Genomic DNA, 23,951 nt, shown 5'->3' on the forward strand with positions numbered 1-23,951 from the left:
CTTTGGGCGGATCACTTAGACCTGTTGGCATTTCAATTTCCTCATCTATAAAAAGGACTGCTGTGAAGACTAAATATATATCTTAAAATACTCTATGGCACACAGAAAGAACAATATAAGTGATGTTTTTATTGCTGGTGGAACAGTATGAACATTTGGTGTGTGGGTGAATAAAATATAACCTGAATATTTAATTGTAGCTGACTCAATGACCCAAGAAAAACTATCCTCCATTTAATCAGCTCTTAACATGTCACATGTAATGGAATACTTCCATGTCAAAGAGTATAGAGTAGATAGTGAATTAATTCAGAGATTGGAAATCATGGCGTGACACAGACATCTTAATTAAAACAGATTGAGATATGTTCTAGTTTACCTGCACAAGTTAACAGAAAAAATGGAAATCTAAGTACTGAATTATGTGCTCAAACCAACAATAGAAAACTTGAAATATAGACAAAAATCACATGTTGTTTGGTGATTCTTAGGAAGAGGCTGCAACATGACCTAAAATTATCTGGCTTTCTGATGCTAAGCAGACAGGGTTCAAATCCAAGTCAATTATTTACTACACATATAGTGTACAGGTACCAAAATGGCTTATGAAAAACCATTTTTTGTCAGCCACAAAGTTATGCATATAATAACACTTCTCATCTTACAGTTTGCAGTGAAGCTTAAACATATGTATGGTAATTCAAATAATGTGTTACATACATTAAATAGCTCAAGAAACTGCCATAAGGGCTAGACAGAGAGTTTGGTAGTTAAGACTATTGGTTCTTTTGGCAGAGGACCCAGGTTGAGTCCCAGTACTCACACAGTGGCTCACTCACAGCCATCTTTAACTCCCGTTCCAGGGGATCTAATGCCCTCTTCTGACCTCCTCAGTCATCAGCCATGCATGCGATACACATTCATAAATACAGGCAAAAGACTCATAGGTCTAGCTTTTTAAGAATAATGACATTGATAACTAACATTGTCATGGGGCTAATGATGGTTTCTCAAATTGTATAGTTAGTACACTCCACTACTTCTGCATTTATCATGTTATATGTAAAAACTGAGTATATGAAAGAAATGAGCAAATTTGCTGTGAACTTAAGTCATCTATATTTACAGCTATATCACATACACCCTCTGCTCACTATGCTACATTATGATGGCACATGCCATTCTTCCTTAAACACTAGCTAATATATTCGGCTTCCTCTTGCACTGTTAAATGTATAGCATATTCATCTCTGAAGAAGAATATAGCCCATCTTCAGGTAGGATGCTAAGGCCGGTATTTTTGCTCCATGTAACATTATTAACAACAGTTATCAAAATATACATGCTATTGTTACAATAATCTACAAAGACTGACTGCTTTCTCCCCTTTGTCATCCAATGCAATCGTTTAATTTATAACGTTTTGCATTTCAAAAACTAAGTTGATGTCTCAGCTTAACTTTCTTTGAAGTAATTCTTTATTTGCCCTTTCTGCCTCTCCACAGGAGATTGTCAATTTTTACTTGTTCAATATCTAACCTTCTCAGTATCTCCACAACTATAGAGGGAAACCCACAATATTATCAACATAGCAGTGCTGAATATTTTTTCTATAAATATATGCATAATTATAACAGGTTTCCAGCATGTAACTGAATATAGTATTTCTCCAGTATTTCTGCAGCTCTAAGTAAACTGTAAAAACCTAAGAGTAAGTTTATATTACTATCAGCATGCTTGACTTATAAAATTCAGAACGTAGTTTATGCTATGTTATGTTACTGGACTAATGCTCTGAATTTTAACTTTAAATTCTCAGTGACTGGCTGTAATAGGTGGCTGATAATGTGCTTGTGACTCATAAGCTGGGTTGTACACTCATACATTAGGAAGACATGTCTACACACAGAAAACAAGGTGCAACATGAAATAGAATTCTCGCCTTCTTTACGTAAATGGATGAGTTTAATGTGTATACAATTAAACAAATGTGCATGAACTAAAGAATATTACTAATTACAGAACATTTCATACTTAAGAAGCTATGAATTTGGAAAAGTACGTAGCTAAATAAGATTTAAAGAATGCCATTAAACTCTTGTCACAAACATGCCTAAATGTCACATGAAATGACAGTACTAATCTACGTCCTTTTTCAAGCTGCCAAGGTAGGAAATTTTAAAAAGAAGCTAAGGTATGAAAGGCGTAAGAACAAAAGGAGGGTGGCTTTGTGCTTCCTGGTGGCATTTAGTTGAAACTATTTAAAGTACATGTCTAAGAGGGGCTTTTAAACAGCATTTCTTTGAGGACGATTGAAGTTAAAATTTGAAACTGACCCATTTCTGCACCCTTTGGACAGGCATGAGGTTTGCATGCTACCAAACACCAGGAAGTCACTGCATTTAGCACATCACAGGCTCTGACACCTGAGAAAGTGGAATGACTCAAGTGATCAAAGTCACGGGCTCTTCCTTTCCTCGTCCTGAACAGCCGCGTGTGGATGTTACGTCTTTGGCTTCTTTTCTAAGTGTCCTTTACAGTAGTACTCTCTTGTTGTCCATTAGCTAACCCCAACTGTTGACAAATGTGCCTCAGATTTGATAATTGCAGAATTTTACATGAACTAGAGTGACATGACGTGGTACAGAAATATGTACAATTATTATTGGTAGTCACATGAACAGGGATAAAGAGATAGTTTTAGAACACAAACCCAGATCCCAGCACCCAGGCCAGGCAGCTCACAATCATCTCAAACCACACCTACAGTAGGACCAGCTGCCTTCAGCCTCTGCAAGAATCTTCAGAAACAAGAGACCGCTATATCAGGGTTTCTTCAGCAAAATCTTGCTGGCATGTGCAATAGAGTCTGGTTTTGGTGGCTGATGATGGGATGGATCCCTCTTGCAAACTTTATATGCCCTAGTACAGGGTAATGCCAGGGCCAAGAAGTGGGAGTGGGTGGGTAGGGGAGGAGGGCGGGGTGAGGGTATAGGAAACTTTCAGGATAGCATTTGAAATGTAAATAAAGAAAATATCTAATTAAAAAAAAAAGAAAAAAAAGAATCTTCAGTCACGGGCACACACTCATACATGAGTACAAATAATTTTAAAAATAATAAAAAGTAAATTTTAAACATTTAAATGTTTAAAAACAAACAAGGAGAAAAGATGTGTGAAGAATAAGTTTCTATTCTTCTAAGGACGCTTACAGCGGCAATGTTTTAAACTCACTATTGCATTCTTTTCACATGTATTCCTAGGGAAATTAATTTTACGTAAAAGCCACATGTTGAAAAATAGTGATAACTACATGGCTTTCTTTTCTTAAAAAAAAAACACCAGTTCATATTATAGGATCACAATTAATAGAAAATACAATGAACCCATAGTCTTATAAGTGAATTTACATCTACTAAAGTAAATAGCAACCAGATAGGAACCAACGGAAGTAAAATTCCACAGAATATGATAAAGTGATATATTAGGTCAGTCATACTTTAAACATTGAGAGTGCCTGAGAAGTTTAAGGAGGAATTGACCATGGGCATGACCTGCTAGGCACTGAACACCACGGTGAATATTTTACCTACATAATGTAATGAGATCATCAGCACTTGCCTCTCTCATAGTCCCGCTCATTGCCCCAGCTTTATAGATAAAGACATTTGAGACCATGTCCTTAAGATTCAGCACCTGACTCAGAAGGGATTCCAAATGGGAAATAAGGTTAAACCTTGACTCTGAAGAATGAATATTAACTGGGATTCTCAGAAGGGCATGCAGGGTACATCTTAGATTATTTACATAATCCTTTTATGCCACCTTTTTATTTAAGACTCTAGCAGGGGAAATAATTCTTTGTTTTTCAAATAGCTTTGCTAGACTCTAATCTTTAAAACTGAGAGGCATTCACACAGGAATAGTGAAATATAAATAAAGAGAAAAATGAATGAAGTGGATGGAGAAGGATGTGAGGTGATGGGAAAGGTATGCACTGATGAATAGAAAAATAGAAGAAACTCATCACTATTGTGATAAAAGATGATGCGCTGCTGTGGAAACCTGAACTGATTTGTTTGTTCATCAGATGTGCTTCATCTCCCATTATTTTTCTAGTAAGTGATGTCAACACAATCCATCCATCCTCAATGTCCCTTATTTAACACATCTAATCCGTCACCACAGCTCATTATCTCAGCCTTGCCACTTACCAGATAGAGACTGAGGTAGAATAACTGGCTCTGAGTTTATAGCTTTCTCCTTGGTGAAACATGAATAAAATTAGTGACTGTTTTATAAATTATTAGAAGTAAATTAGGTTTTATATATATAGGTTTCTTTTATTATCACAGGATTCGTCAGGCATTAATAAAATGAAAGGATTCATAATACTATACAATTAACAAGTATCCATAAAATATGGACAAAACAGGCTATTGCATGCATGAAGTCACTGGAGCTACAATATTTGCATAAGACCTGCACAAGATGACCTGATAACATCCCACTGTTAGTGGAGGAAGGGCTTTTGAGCCCAACCTTCCCTCAGGAACATCTGCCAGTTAATGGTTGCTGTCTGCAAGGGTGCCATATCTTCAGTGGTGTAGCTGCTGATAAGTTATCCATGCTCTGCTATGTAAGTCCCACCCATGCTCATTCAGGCAACTCTCTAATTGACTTTAGTGGATCACAAAAACATGAAGAGGAAACCATTTTAAAAACTCATGACATTGAGAGGAACTTTTTGGAAAGAAGTACATGTTCTGTGTGAGCTGGAAAATGATGAGGCATGGTAATCATCTTTAATGTACTTATCAAAATACATTACATGCATTGTAAATGTTTCAAAGAACAATGAAAAATGTAAAATTATGAACATTAGTGTCCATGTTTCTTTCTGTATATATATTTATATACATGTATGTTCTTGCATTATATATATACTATATATATATATATCCATATTCTAATACCTATATTTTATTTGCTAAATGCTACACATTCATTTATAAAGCAAAGTCTTCACTAAAGGACATTTGAAGCAATTTCAGTATCATATTTACCCATTGGATCTGTGTTATCATGACAATATAACTTAGTTATGGAATAATTGCTTCTTATGTACAATAGCTCTTGTAAGCTTGCAACTATGTAACGCATATGTAAACTACTTCATATAGGACCTGACTTAGAAGCTCAGTTAGTAGTTGCCATCCTCATTGCATCACTGGTCAGTAAGTTTTTCATAAGATATAGCATGTTAACATTAATGCATCCTTTGAAATGCATGGAACAGATGAAAATGGCTAAAAGACATAGTCAAATAACTTTCATGTATACATGTGTGTATATGTATAAGTGTATACGTGTGTATATGTGTGTATAAGTGAGTAGATATCCAAAGGGGGTCAGAGGAGGGGATAGATCACTGGATGTAATATTAAAGGGAATTGTGAATTGCCTAATGTGGGTGCTAGGAACTAACCTGAGATGCTATGCCATAGCTTTTAACCTCTAGGCCATGTCTCCAATCCTCAACTTTTAAAATGCACTGTTAAGAAAGCTTTGATGGTTTTAATTCTACACTTACTTATCTTTCAAATCATTCTTTTCATCCAAACTGCCTGCATCCATGAGAATGTGATTATGTTAAGAAGATTCAGTAAGAATACAGGAGAACAAAATCACGAGGTTGGCAGGCACTCACATATTAGGTTAGAGACGTGGGGTAGAGTTAAGGTAAAGATGAGGAGGAACTGAACAGATGTTTTGTGCCACTTAAAATATCCAGAGGTATACTTAAGTACTGATAGCTACGCTTACATTCCAGGAATTGTGTTTTTTCTCCTTTTTTATGAATATTCTATTAAGCTATAATCTTTACAATTCTCAGAGAACGAAAATAGCCTCTGCCTAGCCTCTAACAGTCTATAGGCCAAATAAACCAAACTGCTAGTGAACTTCAAAAGGATCTTTGAACTAAATGTCATTAAACAAAAAGATCTTTTGCAAATGATGTGCTCAAACATATTTCAAGCAGAGTTAGAATCCAACAATAATAATTGATGGTATATTTTAGGACACATATTTGAATAAACAAGTTTTGGCTTTCTGATTAGGATGTCTAATGACACTCCAAAACAAATCCAATACGGATTTTTTTTTGTTTTGCTTTTTGTTTTCTGTTTTTTGTTTTGTTTTGTTTTTCGAGACAAGGTTTCTCTGTGTAGCCCTGGCTGTCCTGGAACTCACTTTGTAGACCAGGCTGGCCTCGAACTCAGAAATCCACCTGACTCTGCCTCCCAAGTGCTAGGATTAAAGGCGTGCACCACCATGCCTGGCTCCAATATGGATTCTTAGAATATTTCATTTCAGGAATAGGTTTTAAAAAAAGTTTGTTCCTAACACTTTCTCTCCATTTTTGTACTTTCTTCTCCCTATGAATCAGCCTCCCAATTTCATTTCCCATTTAATGTATTCTTGACCTATGAAGTTGTACTTGTCCCTGAGGTCAAGCAGGGAGCTGAATTCAAAGTTGCATTAAGTCACTTGTCACTGTCTTTAAAGCATGGGTACTTTGAAGTAAATTGCCATAAAAATCTAAGTCATTGCACAGGCACCATAGGGGACATAAACCATATGACTACTTTGACTGACTTTATTTTAAAATCTTTCTCAAGGCTGAAGTACATTCTTCATCATTTGTCAAATACATCTCCTCTTGCTCCCTACTTATGTTATAAGCACACAATACGTGTGCTGTGCTGCAGAGAAGTTTCTGAATCACAACAGAGCCAAGCAGACGAACTCACCCAAGCTGTACTGTGATGGCAACTTCTGTCCCAAGCTTTACTGTGATGGCAACTACTGTTGTCAAGGGCTATGTTTCAGAGAGCAAATGGAAGATTATTCAGAGTACCTGGTACTTTAACTCACTGATACCTCTTCACTATATCAGTGCAACAAATCTCATCAGGTGCAAATACAAAAAGAAACAGAATCAATTAAGTATAAACAGATTTTTAAAGATAGGGCCGTATTACATAGTCCACATTCACATCTAACTTGTGATTTGCCCTCAATCTTTTATGTTGCATGAATTATAAGTGCATAGCACTATACCTGGATTGTATAAAATAAATTTCAAAACTCTAAAAGTCTTAGAATAAAGCCATCTTTGGAGCTAGGGGGAGTTAATATTTACATTGGACATTTATAGTCTTTTATTATTTCAAAATCTCTAGAAAAATTACAAGATGAAAGAAATTGCTTTTGGAAAACAAAACAAAACATTGCTTTAAGCCTTACAGTCAACTACTAGCAGTAAAAAACATGACAGAACTCCCAGATTGCAGAAGAAGAAGAAAGAAAGGACAACTTTAGTAGCAGAAAACATTAGGAAAGTTAATATTGAGAGGGAAAAACTGTTATTAGAAATGTCAACATGGATTCTAGGAGTAAAGATCAACAGCAACACTTGCCTAACATGCCTAGCAAGGCCTAGATCTGACACTCAGATCACCGGCTAGAAGGGAGGGAGGGAGGGAGGGAGGGAAGGAGGGAGGGAGGGGTGATTGCATTCATAAACTGATACAGAAATAAAGCAGTTATAATCCTTTAAATGCTGTCAGTCATTAACTCCAACATGTGGAAAGAATAGTTAAATTGAAAGAAAGATCAATGCAACTCTAAATATTTATGAGAGAAGTTTTCGTATATTTCACAAATTGTAAAGACTATGGGGTCTTTTGAAAAGTAAAGAAATAGTGATTTAAGTAAAACCAAACTTGTTGCTAAAGAAAATAACTTATAACACAAGCCAGGGGACAATAAAAATATTATTCAAATCAATATTTCTGAAGGCATGCAATAAAAGAGTTAGCAGAGTTAAATAAAAATTACATCTACAAATTTCAAAATTATCTCTATACTCTTATCTCCAAGGGGAAAATAACATTACTCCAGAATATATAACAAATAATTCTGATAATGTTAATCGTAAAATTATGAATCATAAGATTCTATACAGAATAGATTTGAATTCAGTAAGAGAAACTTTATCCATAAATAAAAAAGCATGGAAATAAATTAATATTATGTATGCACAAATATCTTGAAAAATGTAACAAATTTAATCTGCAGAAAGATGTAATTAAATTAGCTCACGAATCAATCATTAGAAAATAATAAACAGTGTGCTGTGCATGCCTTTAATCCCAGCTCTCAGAGAATTGAGGCAAGGACAGATGGATCTCTGAGTTCAAAGGCAGCCTGGTCTACAGAGCAAGGTCTGAGATAGCCAGGGCTACACACAGAAACCTTGTCTTGAAAAATAAAATAAAAGTAGATAAAATAAAAAGAATACACAGTAAACTATACCCAAGGTCTGGTAATCAAAAGAAACAAGAAATGGATTATAGAGTTTCAATGTGGCAGAGAAAAACCTAATAGAATGACAACAAAAGACAGAAGCTGCAATTTTACCAATGGGAAGAGCAGAACACAGACTGAAATCCTGGAATGGTTGAGTGAGCTCTGGTCAGCATGACTCTGGTTGGCCTTGCCCTTCTCCCCCATTCCCTCTGCCTTGCTGAAACCATTAGATTATATTCCTAAAGCTAGCCACCAGGATCTATCTCTTCATTTGGCCACATAGTCTCCTGAGATTGACTACCAAAGTCCAGGTATCAAAGGAATGAAATCCAGCAATCAACAGCCCCCTTTGGCTCACCTAATTAACAGACTAAAGTATACAGATTCTAAAACATCCCTCCTCCTTTTCTCTTCTTAAAAGTTATGCTTTCAAGGTCAGTTGCCACTGTTTTTCTGCCTAAGTCAGAAAGCAGCCATCTTAACTTCTCAGCTTAATAAAGGATCTCTCTGTAAAGGAAACCCCACCCCCACTGTGAGGATAGATAGATCCATCTATCTTCTATGGATGGGGTAACACTGAAAATAGATTCCATTTTTTTTCCAAAAAAATTATTTATCAGATATTTTCTTCATTTACATCTCAAATGCAATCCCAATAGTTCCCTCTACCCCACCCCCGCGCCCTGCTCCCCAACCAGCCCACTCCCACTTCCTGGCCCTGGTGTTCCCCTGTACTGGGGCATATAATCTTCACAAGACCAAGGGCCTCTCCTCCCATTGATGGCCAACTAGGCCATCCTCTACTACATTTGCAACTAGAGACACAGCTCTGGGGGTACTGGTTAGTTCATATTGTTGTTCCACCTATAGGGTTGCAAACAGCTGCTTGTGGACGTTGTACATCGTGGTGCGCACTAGGCTCCGCACCACGATGTACAACGTCCACAAGCAGTGTAACTTATATCTTGGGTATTCTAAGTTATAGGCTAATATCCACTTATCAGTAAGTACATATCATGTGTGTTCTTTTGTGATTGGGATACCTCATTCAGGATGATCTCCTCCAGATCCATCTATTTGCCTAAGAATTTTATAAATTCATTGTTTTTAATAGCTGACTAGTACTCCATTGTGTAAATTTACCAAATTTTCTGTATCCATTCCTTTGTTGAGGAAGGTCTAGTAACATATAAAGGCAGGCCTATTAGAATTACTCCAGACTTCTCACCAGAGACTATGAAAGCCAGAAGATCCTGGACACATGTTATACAGACACTAAGAGAACAAAAATGCCAGCCCAGGCTACTATACCCAGCAAAACTCTCAATTAACATAGATGGAGAAACCAAAGTATTCCATGGCAAAACCAAATTCACACAATATCTTTCCATGAATCCAGCCCTTCAAAGGATAATAAAGGGAAAACACCAACACAAGGATGGAAAATAAACCCTAGAAAAAGCAAGAAATTAATCCTTCAACAAACCTAAAAGAAGACAGCCACAAGAACAGAATCCCAACTTTAAAAACAAAAATAACAGGAAGCAACAATTACTTTTCTTTAACTTCTCTTAACCCACCCGTGGGTCCATCACATAATCTTCCACCAAACACAGACACTATTGCATATGCCAGCAAGATTTTGCTGAAAGGACCCTATATAGCTATTTCTTGTGAGGCTATGACAGTGCCTGGCAAATACAGAAGTGGATGCTCACAGTCAGCTATAGGGTAGAACACTGGGCCCCCAAAGGAGGAGCTAGAGAAAGCACCCAAGGAGCTGGAGGGGTCTGCAGCCCTACAGGTGGAACAACAATATGAACTAATCAGTACCCCCAGAGCTCATGTCTCTAGCTGCATATATAGCAGAAGATGGCCTAGTCGGCCATCTTTGGGAAGAGAGGGCCCTTGGTCTTGCAAACTTTATATGCCCCATACAGGGGAACACCTGGGCCAAGAAGTGGGAGTGAGTGGGTAGGGGAGCAGGGCCCCGGTGGAGGGTATATGGAACATTCGGGATAGCATTTGAAATGTAAATGAAGAAAATATCTAATAAAATAATTTAAAAAAAAGACATACACTAATAGACTGGCTGCACAAACAGGACTCAATATTTTGCTGTTTACAGGAAACCCACCTCAGGGGAAAAGATAGACATTACCTCAAAGGAAAAGGCTGGAAAAGAAATTTTCAAGAAATGATCCGAAGAAACAAGCTGGAGTAGACATTCTAATATCGAATAAAATTGACTTCCAACCCAAAGTTATCAAAAAAGACAAGGAGGGGCACTTCATACTCATCAAAGGTAAAATCTACCAAGATGAACTCTAAATTCTAAATATCTAGGCTCCAAACGCAAGGACAGACACATTCATTAAAGAAACTTTAGTAAAGCTCAAAGCACACATTGCACCTCATACAATAATAGTGGGAGACTTCAACACTCTACTCTCACCANTGGACAGATCCTGAAAACAGAAACTAAACAGAGACACATGGACACTAACAGAAGTTATGAAACAAATGGATTTAACAGATATCTACAGAACATTTTATCCTAAAACAATAGGATACACCTTCTTCTCAGCACCTCATGGTAGATCCTCCAAAATTGACCATATAATCGGTCGCAAAACAGGCCTCAACAGATACAAAAATATTGAAATTATACCATGCATCCTACCAGATCACCACAGATTAAGGCTCATCTTTAGTAATAGCATAAATAATAGAAAGTCAACATTTACGTGGAAACTGAACAACACTCTACACAATGATACCTTGGTCAAGGAAGAAATAAAGAAAGAAATTAAAGACTTTTTAAGAGTTTGATGAAAATGAAGCCACAACATACCCAAACTTATGGGACACAATGAAGGCAGTCCTAATAGGAAAACTCATAGCCCTGAGTGACTCAGAAAAAAGAAACAAGAGAGAGCATAAACTAGTAGCTTGACAGCACATCTAGAAGCTCTAGAACGAAAGGAAGCAAATTCACCCAAGAGGAGTAGACAGACAGCAGGAAATAATCAAACTTAGGGCTGAAATCAACCAAGTGGAACCAAAAAGAACTATTTAAAGAATAAACCAAACCAGGAGCTGGTTCTTTGAGAAAATCAACAAGATAGATAAACCCTTAGCCAAACTAACTAGAGGGCACAGGGACAGTATCCTAACAAAATCAGAAATGAAAAAGGAGATATAACAACAGAACCTGNGGAAATTCAAAACATCATCAGATCCTACTACAAAAGGCTGTACTCAACAAAACTGGAAAACCTGGATGAAATGGACAACTTCCTATACAGATACCAGATTAATAATCTTAACAGTCCCAATTCCCCTAAGGAAAGAGATGCAGTCATTAATAGTCTCCCAAACAAAAAAAGCCCAGGACCAGATTTGTTTAGTGCAGAGTTCTATCAGACCTTCAAAGACCTAACTCCAACTCTCCTCAAACTATTCCACAAAATAGAAACAGAAGGCACTCTACCCAATTCATCTATGAAGCCACAATTACTCTGATACCTAAACCACACAAAGATCCAACAAAGAAAGAGAACTTCAGACCAATTTCCCTTACGCAAAAATACTCAATAAAATCCTTCCAACCCGAATCCAAGAACACATGAAAATTATCATCCATAATGATCAAGTAGGCTTCATCCCAGGGATGCAGAGATGGCTTAATATAAGGAAATCCATCAACGTAATCCACTACATAAACAAACTCAAAGACAGAAATCACATGATAATCTCATTAGATGCTGAAAAAGCATTTGTCAAAATCCAACACCCCATCATGATAAAAGTTTTGGAAAGATCAAGAATTCAAGGCCCGCAGCTAAACATAATAAAAGCAATATACAGCAAACCAGTAGTCAACATCAAAATAAATGGAGAGAAGCTGGAGGCAATCCCACTAAAATCAGGGCCTAGACAAGGCTGTCCACTTTCTCCCTACCTATTCAACATTGTACTTGAAGTCCTAGCCAGAGCAATTCGACAGCAAAAGGAGATCAAGGGGATACAAATTGAAAGGAAGAAGTCAAAATTTCACTATTTGCAGATTATATGATAGTAAATATAAGTGACCCTAAAAATTCCACCAGAGAACTTATAAACCTGATAAACAGCTTCAGTGCAGTAGCTGGATATAAAATTAACTCAAACAAATCAGTGGCCTTTCTCTACACAAAAGATAAACAGGATGAGAAAGAAGTTAGGGAAACAACACCCTTCACAATAGTCACAAACAATATAAAATACCTTGGTGTGACTCTAAGGAAGTGAAAGATCTATATGAGAAGAACTTCAAGTCTCTGAAGAAAGAAATTGAAGAAGATCTCAGAATATGGAAAGATCTCCCATGGTCATGGATTGGCAGGATTAATATATTAAAAATGGCTATCCTGCTGAAAGCAATCTACAGATTCATTGCAATCCCAATTAAAGTTCCAACTCAATTCTTCACTGAGTTAGAAAGGACAATTTGCAAATTCATCTTGAATAACAAAAAAACCTAGGATAGCAAAAACTATTCTCAACAATAAAAGAACCTCTGGTAGATTCGCCATGCCTGACCTCAAGCTGTACTACAGAGCAATTGTGATAAAAACTGCATGGTATTGGTACAGGGACAGACAAGTAGATCAATGCAATAGAATTAAAGACCCAGAAATGAACCCACACACCTATGGTCACTTGATCCTTGACAAGGGAGCTAAAACCCTCAAGTGAAAAAACAAACAGCATTTTTAACAAATGATGCTGGCTCAACTGGCAGTTTTCATGTGGAAGAATGCAAATTGATCCATTCTTGTCTCCTTGTACAAAGCTCAAGTCTAAGTGGATCAAGGAACTCCACATAAAACCAGAGACACTAAAACTTATAGAGGAGAAAGTGCGGGAAAGCCTCAATGACATGGGCACAGGGGAAAAATTCCTGTAGAGAACAGCAATGGCTTGTGCTGGAAGATTGAGAATAGACAAATGGGACCTCACAAAATTGCAAAGCTTCTGTAAGGCAAAAGACACTGTCAATAAGACAAAAAGGCCACCAACAGATTGGGAAAGGATCTTTACCAATCCTAAATTTGATAGGGGACTAAATGTAGATTCTTATTCTCTAACCACTTCCTGATCCTTCATAGCTGCTGCATTTAATACTGCAAATGTTTTATTACTTACATTAAAAGGGACCACGTGCCTCCATTCCCTTGCCACTTTGAAATAAATGGAATTTCCATAGGCTGGCTTTAAAATATACATTATTGATTAATAGTTGTTCCATAGCTGTCCTTAAATGCCTATGTGTATAATGAATAAGTGTGTAAACGCCGGTGAGAGATATCACTGTGTAGAGGAAAAACAGTAGAAGATTTCTAGTATATTTTGGTTTGGATAAGTGCAGACCAAGCAGTGTTGTGGGGTTTTTCATGGAAATTACAGATAGTCAGGTTTAGTTTGCCACAGGGATCTGTCTGTTTATACAAAAAGAAGACAAATAGAAGGAAATGAAAGACAGTCATGGGGACAGAGCAGAAGAGTGGAAGAGGAAGAACAGGGAAGCAGATTCTGCCTGCCTGATTACCCATGTCTCTATACATCTTGCTGCTTCTATACAATAAGATACAAAAAAGGCTCAATTAAAAAAATGAACCTTTGATAATTCAGATGAAAAAAAATCACAGTTGACTTTGTTATGTTTTCTATATTCTCTTAGATATGTCCTTGGGGAAATGAATTAATCATTTGTATGTATATCAGCTATAACTACGGATCCTTGTGTTGCTAGAATTATTTTCTTCTTTAATACCTGCAAGTAGCCCCATAGGAAATACTGATACTGGGCAACAATGATAAAGAACCATCATTTGACTTCGGTCAATGAAATCTACAAAAGGTAGTCTTTGTGGCTATCTCAATGCTATCCACAGGTGTCCCCTAACAGTGTATGTTCCATTTTACCCATTTCCGTGAAAATGGTAAAAAACAAAAACAAAAACAAAATATCTTTCATAATGAAAGAAACTTTCAAACAAATAAAATAGCCTTATGTCATGGATCATGATCACATATACATTATCTAGCTTTTAAGTAGATAGGCACTGCTTTAAAATATAAATATATTAGGAACAAGTGTTCAAGTTTCTGGTAGAAGTTTGGAGGGCAAGGTAGAGGTGGCAAGATCAAGAAAATAATTGATAATAAAGAGCATTCAAAGAAGTCATATGGAAGCCTACCACCATAGACGCTTTCAAAAATAGATACATATAAATAAATAAATAAATAAATAGTTATTCTATAATTGGTTGATAAAGCATCTACAGAACACCATAGGTTAATAAATAAAAATTTTTAAAGCCCTTTTGCAAAAATGGTCTCTCTCTTTTTGAGTTGCTGGCCTGGAAGGTCCCATAGACCCCAAACATTAGAGGGTATTGCCATCCTTCTTGGTTGTTCTTCAGGACTTGAGAGTAAGGCCCTATTGCTAGAAACATCACCTACTTGAGTCACAAAAGACGAGGAAATCAAACTGTTACTGAAGTAGACATTTCATCCCTAAGGGTTAGATTCCATCATTTTGGAAGTTACTATTAATGGTAGTGAAGAAGAAAGGGATTCATCAGATTCGGCAGCTATGAACTCTGAGAGTTACAATAACTGGCATGGCAAGATATGCCCGTTCCCTCAATAAGGCCATTAATAGCATGGTAGTAACCATTCACTTTCTGATTAGATATAAGGTCCAGTCCACAAGATGAAACACATACCTGGCATTACTGGGGTCAAGAACCTTGAACTAGGTAAGTTATAATCTTTATATTCTGCTAAATGGCCACAATATTAAACTGACTCTTCATGATTTGTTAAATTCATAGTGCATCTTTCAACCTTCATCAGACAAAATTCTTTCTTCCTGTAGATGGTGATTAACACTGAGACAAACAACTAGCTAAGGGACAAAGAATAAGAGGCAGCAGAATGCTCAGCCCTAGATGAAATACCTATATCAACACCCTCTTGTTCCCAAAACCCATGGATCATTTTGGCTGAGGGGACAGAAAGAATATAAGCTCCTAAGGTGATGAACGACTACCAGGAAACACTGCTCTGGATGCAGAAGTACAGATATCACAATGAAGACACATGGGTTATGACAACACATGTCAAAACCTGTTGAAGTTCAAGTTGGATAAAATCCCAGCATGGAGAACGGATTTGCAACTGATAGCTTCTGGGAGAGTGAGAATTAGCTCTCTTGTATATATGCCCTGAGAAGTAGATCAGGTGTCAATGGAAGTCATACATCAATGAATATATTACCAGTCCAGATTGTATGTTAAAAAAGAAAAAGTACATAAATCTGGGTGTGTGCAGAAAAAGTTGGACCTTGGAAGAAATTAGAATCTGTTGCGGGAACTATTAAAAAGAACCCCCAACTCTCAGCAGGGCCAGCCATGCTCCCATGCTCCTGCTGAGGCCAACTGTCTAGGGTGACCTCACTTCCTCTGTCTCTCAGCCTGCCAACTCTCCAGCCCATAAGGGCACAGGGCTCCTGTCTGGCCATCTTTCGGACAGGGGCACCAAGTTCCTCTCCTTTTCTGCCATGCCTCTCACACCCCACGATCAGTCATCTCCACACCTAATTACCTGGTAGAAACAAGACTCTCAAGCTTATAGTTAACCAATTAGATTTATGTATTAATGATACCACATTTTACAAGATGCCAAAACAATAATTTCAGAGCCAACTGATAATGATGAAACTTTCACCCAATTATTCTAACCTTTTGATGACATCGTGTCCACCTCCATTCCCGTTCTCCTTCTGCCCCTCCTGCTACCTCTCTATCTCCCTCCCCAGCTCCTCGCTCCACCTGCCTTTTCCTGTCCAATCACAGGCCTGCAACGGCCCTGCTGTGATTGGATAGGAAAAATCCTGCCACAAGAATCAGGGTAAATATTATCAAAATGCATTATATGATAACCTCAAATAATTAGAACAATTACAAAAATAGATTATCAATGTACATATTATCACTTTATAATTCCCTAAACTTCAACCATTCTTCGAAACCATTATTGACATTTCCATGCTCTCTGTTTTCGACTACAAGAAATTGACCAAGCAGATGATACCTTAGAAGGAATGAGATAAAGTCAAATACCTGGAGGGATGTTTCTGTGTGTTTTTCCCTCAGCACTGGAGCGGCTGGAACTTCTGGAGGAGGCTTTGATGTCTTCTTTTTGGCTTTTTGCATTTGAACGTTGGTGAAATAGTTGACAGCAGCAAACTCAATAAGAGCCGAAAATACAAAAGCAAAACAGACAGCTATGAACCAATCCATGGCAGTCGCATAGGACACTTTGGGCAAAGAATGGCGAGCACTGATGCTTAGCGTGGTCATTGTGAGGACTGTGGTTATACCTTTAATGCAAAAGAGCAAAGATATAAAACATTGCACTGCTAGGTTTTTGGTTTTTAAATAAAAAAGCTAACCCAAAAGGAGGAGATGGGATGCAGTTGATGAAGTTACTAATTGAAGCCCACCGCCTTCGAGAGAGGAATTGATTCCTCCTGTTTCAGTGAAATCAGCACAGGTTTTTGGAATAAGAAATAAATAGGTTCCACTCCTAGATCTTGGAATCATCAGTTCAAGGTAAATTGACTCAAGATTTGAAAATTCATTGAAACTTCTTTATACATTCTAAGTGGTCCATGGAAATAAAAAATATGTAAAGCATATAGAATATATTGATTCCATATTGGAATCTAAAACAATATACCCAACGAATCAATATACACACCCTCCACGAAGGATAATTAATTGAAATAGTGACTCTAAGATAGGAATGGAAAACTGGGCACATAAACCTTCTAATGGGAGCATGAGATTACACTAGGTAGGCTAAACCCATTACTGTTGGGCCCTATTTTGGCCCTGTTTTGGGCCTTGAGGACAAACCCGAGCCTCAATCCAGTTTCTGAGGTCTTACCGGAAAGCCTAAGCCTGGCTCCAGTTTTGAGACCTGTCTCAGTCAGTTCCATATCGGGGTGACTCAGCAAAACCTGTTTGGTCCTGCCTCTGCCCCACCTTTGCTGATGTAGAGCTTTGCCCTTGGCTCTGTCGGTCACTCCATACCCTCCATCACCCTTCCCTGCCTCCTACCCCACCAAAAATCCCCACCCCCTATGCTCCAAGGTGCTGCTGCCATAAAGTTGAGTTCCTGCTTTGACAAGACTTCCAGCTTGGTGTGTTTCTTTTGAGCCTTCAACACTTGTCATCACATCCCACTCAGCCCCAGAGAGACCCGGCGGGACCAAGACCTCTCTCCTCTCGTCTGGACCTGCCAGCAAGGAGCCGGGACATTACCACTGATAATAATTGCCAGAAAAATCACAAGCCATATATAATTCTTACTGAATATAATCTTTTGAATAAAACTAATACATTCATTGGGTGTTCCAGATCCTAAATTACTAAAACTATGAATATGTTCTGGCTAAATGTACATCTAGAAAAAGTTGGACTTCAAAATGTGGGTATTCATCATGTGTACAACTTGAAGAAGACTATTTGGCACAAAAATAGAGCTCCTCTTCCATCAATTGTTGTCTGAAATAACACTTTCAGGGAAAGTGCCTTCCTACTCTAGAGAAAAGGGTCACTTGCATTCTTAGAAGAAGAAAATGCTACTTTTCAGTAGAACTACAGAACAATTCATTCTTTAGGGATGCTAATGTTTGCATAGTTGTTCCTTTTTCCATTCATGTATGTTTATCTCCTCAATATTATTTAAGCTATCCTAGAAATTTCTGAAGTACTTATTATATCCATTTGTACTCCTCTACATAACTCCCAGGATAGGTCCTAAAGGTGATATACCCAGGTTGATGGGAATGATGATGATGGCAATGATGAAGGTATCTTAACTTTATATGCCAATACATGCCAATCCCCCAGCTGAAAGTCAATTCATCCATTTTCAATTGGAAATAAAGGGAAAAATTTCCAAAACCAAAGGCACATTCATATTTTGATTCAAAGAATCACTACTGTGTCTTCAACTTAGATTTTGATTATATTCTATCTTGTACTGTCTTTTCGAGAGCTTAGAGTGGAGCGTAAGAGTAGCCTAAGACCATTCCTGAAGATGAAAGCAGTGATTTCAATATTTCACCTGTGCTCATCATGTGTTAGGCTTAGCCATATTCGATTAATTAGCAAACTTAGACAAATTTCAAGATAGAAGGCCTTTGTGGAAAAAAAAAAATCAACACAGCCTGTTCAAGTTTGATTGAGTGGAGCACCCTTAAGAGACACCATGTTGAATACTGCTTTAGGAGTCTCCACAGGCCATGGAATGACAGATGTACCACAAGTGCACAATGAGCAAAAATCATTGTTTGGATTGTATCCAATCTTTTTTCTCCAATTACAGTCCCTTCCTAAGCTATTAGTTCATAAAAGATGAAAATTTGGAGCATCTCTGTATCACATGAGCTACAAAATGTTAAAGAACATTCTAAAATTATACATAAGTGTATATTACCTAAGTTGTTTAGTAATTTCAAGCATTTTCTTAGCCTAAAGTAAATTTGTGAGATTTTTATAATATATGTATATGTTTCTGATATGCATGTGCATGTGTGTATGCACATGTACATGAATGTGTATATATGAAGTGTCAGACATATGTGCAGGTAGCCGAAGGCCACACTGGCTCATTGGATCCCCTGGATCTGGAAGGACAAGCCACTGTAAGCCTCTTGATTCGGATGCTGGAAACCATAGCAGAGCAGGCAGTACTATTAACCCTGAGCCATCTCTTCAGTCCCTGAAGAAAAATTTTAAAGACCTTATTCCATTAAATAGTTAAAATGACTGTATATCTACTCTAATGACACATTGGTTCACAATGAATTTGTTGGGCTTTTTCCAGAAGGAGACCTTGAACCATGAAGGCCTCATTTTAAATGTCACAGAGAAGGCACAATTCTCCAGAAGACTGTGAATTAAATGGATAGCTACCAAAGTAACTGAATAAACTTTAGCTACAAATTATAATGATAAATTATATTTCCTCTCATTCATACCAATGTGTCTGTAATGGACTATTGAGATTTCAAAAGTGGGGGCTGGAGAGATGGCTCAGAACAACACTGGCTGTTCTTCCAGAGCACCTGGGTTCAATTCCCAGCACCCACATAGCAGCTTACAACTGTGTGTAACTCTAGTTCCAAGGGATCTGACATCCTCACACAGACATATATACACATAAAAATAGTTTAAAAAAAAAAGAATCATAACAAAGTACAGAAGTGTTCCACAAGTTCTGCAAAGTGTAAGCAGTGGATTTCTTCTAATGCCACAGAAATAAGGATAAAAGCACTTGCAAGTAAAACCATGAGTGTGTTCTGAATGAAAATACTACTCAGTGCTCAGAAAAGCCTCCGGAGACCATATTTTCTGACCATAATGGACACTTACACTGAAATACAAGAAGCTTAAGAGTTATCCTGCCATTGTCAATGTGAAAGAACTTCCTAGCTAATAGTCAACAAACAGAAGATTAAGGTCATTACTGAGTGGTGATTTCAGTAATGACAGTCAACTGCTCAGAATCAGGTTGATGGCTTACGTTAAATCATATTGCTTATACCAATACAAAAGCATGCGACACATTACTGTCTTCTTTTTCTCTTTCACTGTTGTTTTGCCTGGGCAATGGCCCTCTAGATAGTATGACTGTTATATCGCAACTGTTGGCAAAATTAGGAACATTGGTTGTCAAAAACAATTGTCTCGAAATTGCTTTGAAACTTGCCATCTTTTTAGATATTAAAAAGTTCTCTGTGTTGTGTTCAACCATGAAGAAAACAGTAGAAATGTAGGCATGTGCTTGTCCCCTTTAATTTCAGGTAGAGATTTTGGCAAGATAAACACGGACGGAGCAGCAAACACAAGCCAACTCTTTCAATGAGAATCTCACCCTGAAAATATTTCAAAGGCAAAATTATTTTTGTGTGTTCAAGCATTGATGCCAGTCTGTGAATTCAGAATGCTGAATATGCACCATATTGGCTGGCCCAGGAGCCGAGAGAGGAAATGAAGGAATAGGCTAAGACTGTACACAAGAGTGAATTTTTGGCTGGCCATTCCTAGAAAATGAAATAGCAATGATCTCAATACGCCAGCTGGCATCTACTTGCGTTTAATGTTTAACCATATTGGAATAATTAAAAAAAAAACAAAACTTAGAGTCAGACAGATTTCAGGATAGAAGAAAGAATTCTACATATTCTGCTTCTCAGATTTCTACTGTTTTGGGGTTTTGTTCTCCCTGGTGTTATCTGTGGCCCAGCCCACTGTGTCTTTGTGAGTGAAGGGGGGGGGGGGCTAGAGAGAAGTGCAGTGCTCACTTAGAGTTAGTTCACTGTCACCTGTATCTCATGCAGATCAAATAGTCAATGACCCCAACCACATAGGGCATTACTTCCCTGGGAAAAGACTATTTTAGCCCCTCAATGAACAGTCTAATACTAATACTACAATTGTGATGTAGCTTAATCTTTTGAAGACTTAATTACTGCTGTGATTTTCCTGATTGACCAAAGCTAATATTGATCTAGGCAAAGACACAAGCATGTAAATTTCAAATTCTAAATGAAATATCCTGCTGGCAAATTATTCTCAGTTGGAAGTTCCGGAATTCTTCACGAGTCCCTTCTCCACTTCTACATCCTCATATCTGCTGTGAAGACAGTCTGACTGAATTCTCTGTGTTATATAGTCCCTCAGATGTACCACTCACAATTAAATGACTTGACGAATGTTTCTAATATTCTTGTACTATCTTACTTATCTATAAGAATCGAGAATACACATCTTGCTGAACTATTGTGAATGCTAAGAATCGAGATTCCACAATGTTCACTGACTCATTATTGGAGTTAGTAATAGTAGCATTTTGCTATACTGCTTAATTTCCTTAAGCTGTTGTACGTGTATAGGAAACGTTGTCTGAGATCTGCTGTCTCAGCTTCCTCTGATGCTATCACTCCCCACATCATTGGATATTTCTTTTATCTACAGACAAGTAAATTCATCAACCAGCAATAATGAAATTATGTACATTATTTGCTAAAATTTTTCAAATGTTTTGTGAGATGAATGCATTTAATTTTCACAGCAACACTAAGAGATGAATCAAGAGATGAAGAGATGAAGTTGGAACATGTGAGTTAACAGGCAGAAGTAACCCACTGAACAGCATAACTACTAAGTGGCACTGGGGTCAGAACCAACCAACATCTGGATGTGTAACATCCCTTCCTCATGTCCATAGAGATCTACATGAGGCCACTATTTCCTGTTAAACTCTCAAGGGCAGATAAGTGCAATATGTATTCTAATTTATTAGTAGATCTTAGTAGAAATACAAAGTTTAAACATTTTCATGATGTCAGATGCAGAAAGTTTAAGGTTTCTGTGTGAATGTGTTGTGGTGTATGTCTGTGTGTGTGTGTTCATATACCTGTCCAGGCCAAGGAAAATGGCTGGTTTCTTTTTTTTATAACCTTAATTTCTGTGGCAGTCTGACACTAAGCCCAGACCTCAAGATTTTAGCTGCACCACCTGGCCAGAGAGCTCCAAGGATTTGCCTATTTGGTCAACCACTCTCAATAGTGCAAGGGTTTCAGACACTTGCCACTGTCCATACCTTTTACATAGATGCTGAGGATCCAAACTTGGGTCCAATTGCTTACTCAGCAAGCACTTTACCAAGAGAACCATCTTCCTGAGCTCTTGATTACTCTCCACGAGAGCAAGCAAGCTAAAGGACTTGCATATTGTTCTCAGTCTGAGCAGCTCCTTTTTGCCCAGTCTGGCACCCTCTGAACATGATGTGTAAAGACTTGAAATTATTACTAGTGCTAAATAAGATGAAGAGTGCTAAGAACTTCAGATTATATGGGGGTACACACAGAAAAACATTTTCTTCAAAACTATGGAAACAGAATAAAATGACTCTCCTCTGTGCCATATATGCATGGGAGAGAATATAGAATTATACTATATTAAACACTCTTTAAACCCTCAGGAGCTGAGTACTTTGAATACCTCAACCCCTACATCTGTGGTGGTCCCTGACGTTAATATTGATGTCCCACTTATGAGTGAGCACTCCATCTATATTATTATCTGCAGTTTGTTCAAGTGTGTGCTTTTAAAACGGTCAATGCACAATGAAATCACCCTGATAGGGTCTGAGAGCTACTAATCCATGATATAGAAATACAAACTTAGAGGCAGTTTAGTGCTATGTTCACTTAGTGTAATAATAGTAATAGGTTCACCTCTGGGGGTTTCTTCTGTAGAGCAGGTCTTAAATGCAACAGGGAAGTGGTTTATTGCCCCCACACCATTCATGCCACTATTATATCCATGGGAAATCCTTGCCATGTTCATGCCTTGTAGTTCATAGGGTCCACAGCTGGGTAAGCTTGCTGATGGCTATCCACCCCAGCAAGCTACACAGCTACCTCTAATAAAATGAAAGCTAGCTGGCAGGGAGAAAACTTCGCTGTCAGTACCAACTCGATTTCTCCATGTCCGGTGACTAAAGTATCTTCTATTTTTTTACTAATAAGGTCTTCCTATCATGTTCTGTATCGATAGCCTGTATTAACAGAGGAAGTTTCTGAAGCATACCTAAGCGACAACTTGAGGAGTGTTATCCCACATCTGACAAAGGGCCTTTTATTGCACAGTTTATGACTTCTGCTTATTGGGGTCAGGGCATTATCCCCTCTGTAGTTAATGCCTACTAAATGCTGTTATATGAAGATAGATAATGATGATAGATAGACATACAGATAGATGACAGATAGATGATAAACAGAAAGAGAAAGAAGGAAAGAAAGAAAGAAAGAAAGAAAGAAAGAAAGAAAGAAAGAAAGAAAGAAAGAAAGAAGAAGGAAGGAAGGAAGGAAGGAAGAAAGAAAGAAAGAAAGAAAGAAAGAAAGAAAGAAAGAAACAAACAAACAAAGAAAGAAAGAAAGAGGAAAATAGGAAACATTAAACAGTAGGTTGAATGGTTGAATACTGGCCCAAAACAGTGTCTTCTGGATATGGCATAACTACTATTCTCATGAACTCACAGTAGTTCTGGTTGCTTGATGGGACCTGCACAAGATCAAGGCAGCCAACATTCTAATGGGAAGAGACTCACAAGTTCTGCCCCTTTATTGACGTTCACTGAGAGTTGATGGCTTCTTGATGAGGGAGAGTTCGTTTTTCCTTAAGGGCGTGGTCCTCTCTAGCTCTGCCACACTCCGGGGGATAACCCACATCTATGTGTATTGGCAGCACAGCTTGAACTCTCTGGGTTATTATTTTTAAAAGGCAAAGGACATAAATTTAAAAGGAAAACAGGTAAAGGATCATTCTGGGAGGAGTTAGATGGACTTGTGGGGAGTAATGATTTTTATCAGAGGATGGTGTTTGAAAAAATGTAATAAAATATTTTTTTAAATCTTCACTACTTCTGAAGGGAAAGTGTAA

General features: G+C 37.7%; 1 protein-coding gene across 2 annotated transcripts in view; it reads right to left on the bottom strand.

Annotated features, from left to right (window-relative positions):
* The window catches only part of Gabra4 (gamma-aminobutyric acid type A receptor alpha4 subunit), an 80,128-nt gene that overhangs the window by 31,609 nt on the left and 24,568 nt on the right, over positions 1-23,951 (bottom strand). Inside the window, exon 8 of one of the 2 annotated variants that reach the window (XM_029545119.1) lies at positions 16,551-16,676. In XM_029545119.1, coding sequence (XP_029400979.1) covers positions 16,551-16,676 — 126 coding nt within the window. Of the gene's footprint in view, positions 1-16,550; positions 16,811-23,951 lie in introns of both variants that reach the window. The other variant, XM_021210721.2, reaches the window with a different exon arrangement.

The sequence above is a fragment of the Mus pahari genome, chromosome 13 (assembly GCF_900095145.1).
Source record: "Mus pahari chromosome 13, PAHARI_EIJ_v1.1, whole genome shotgun sequence".
NCBI classification, from domain to species: Eukaryota; Metazoa; Chordata; class Mammalia; order Rodentia; family Muridae; genus Mus; species Mus pahari.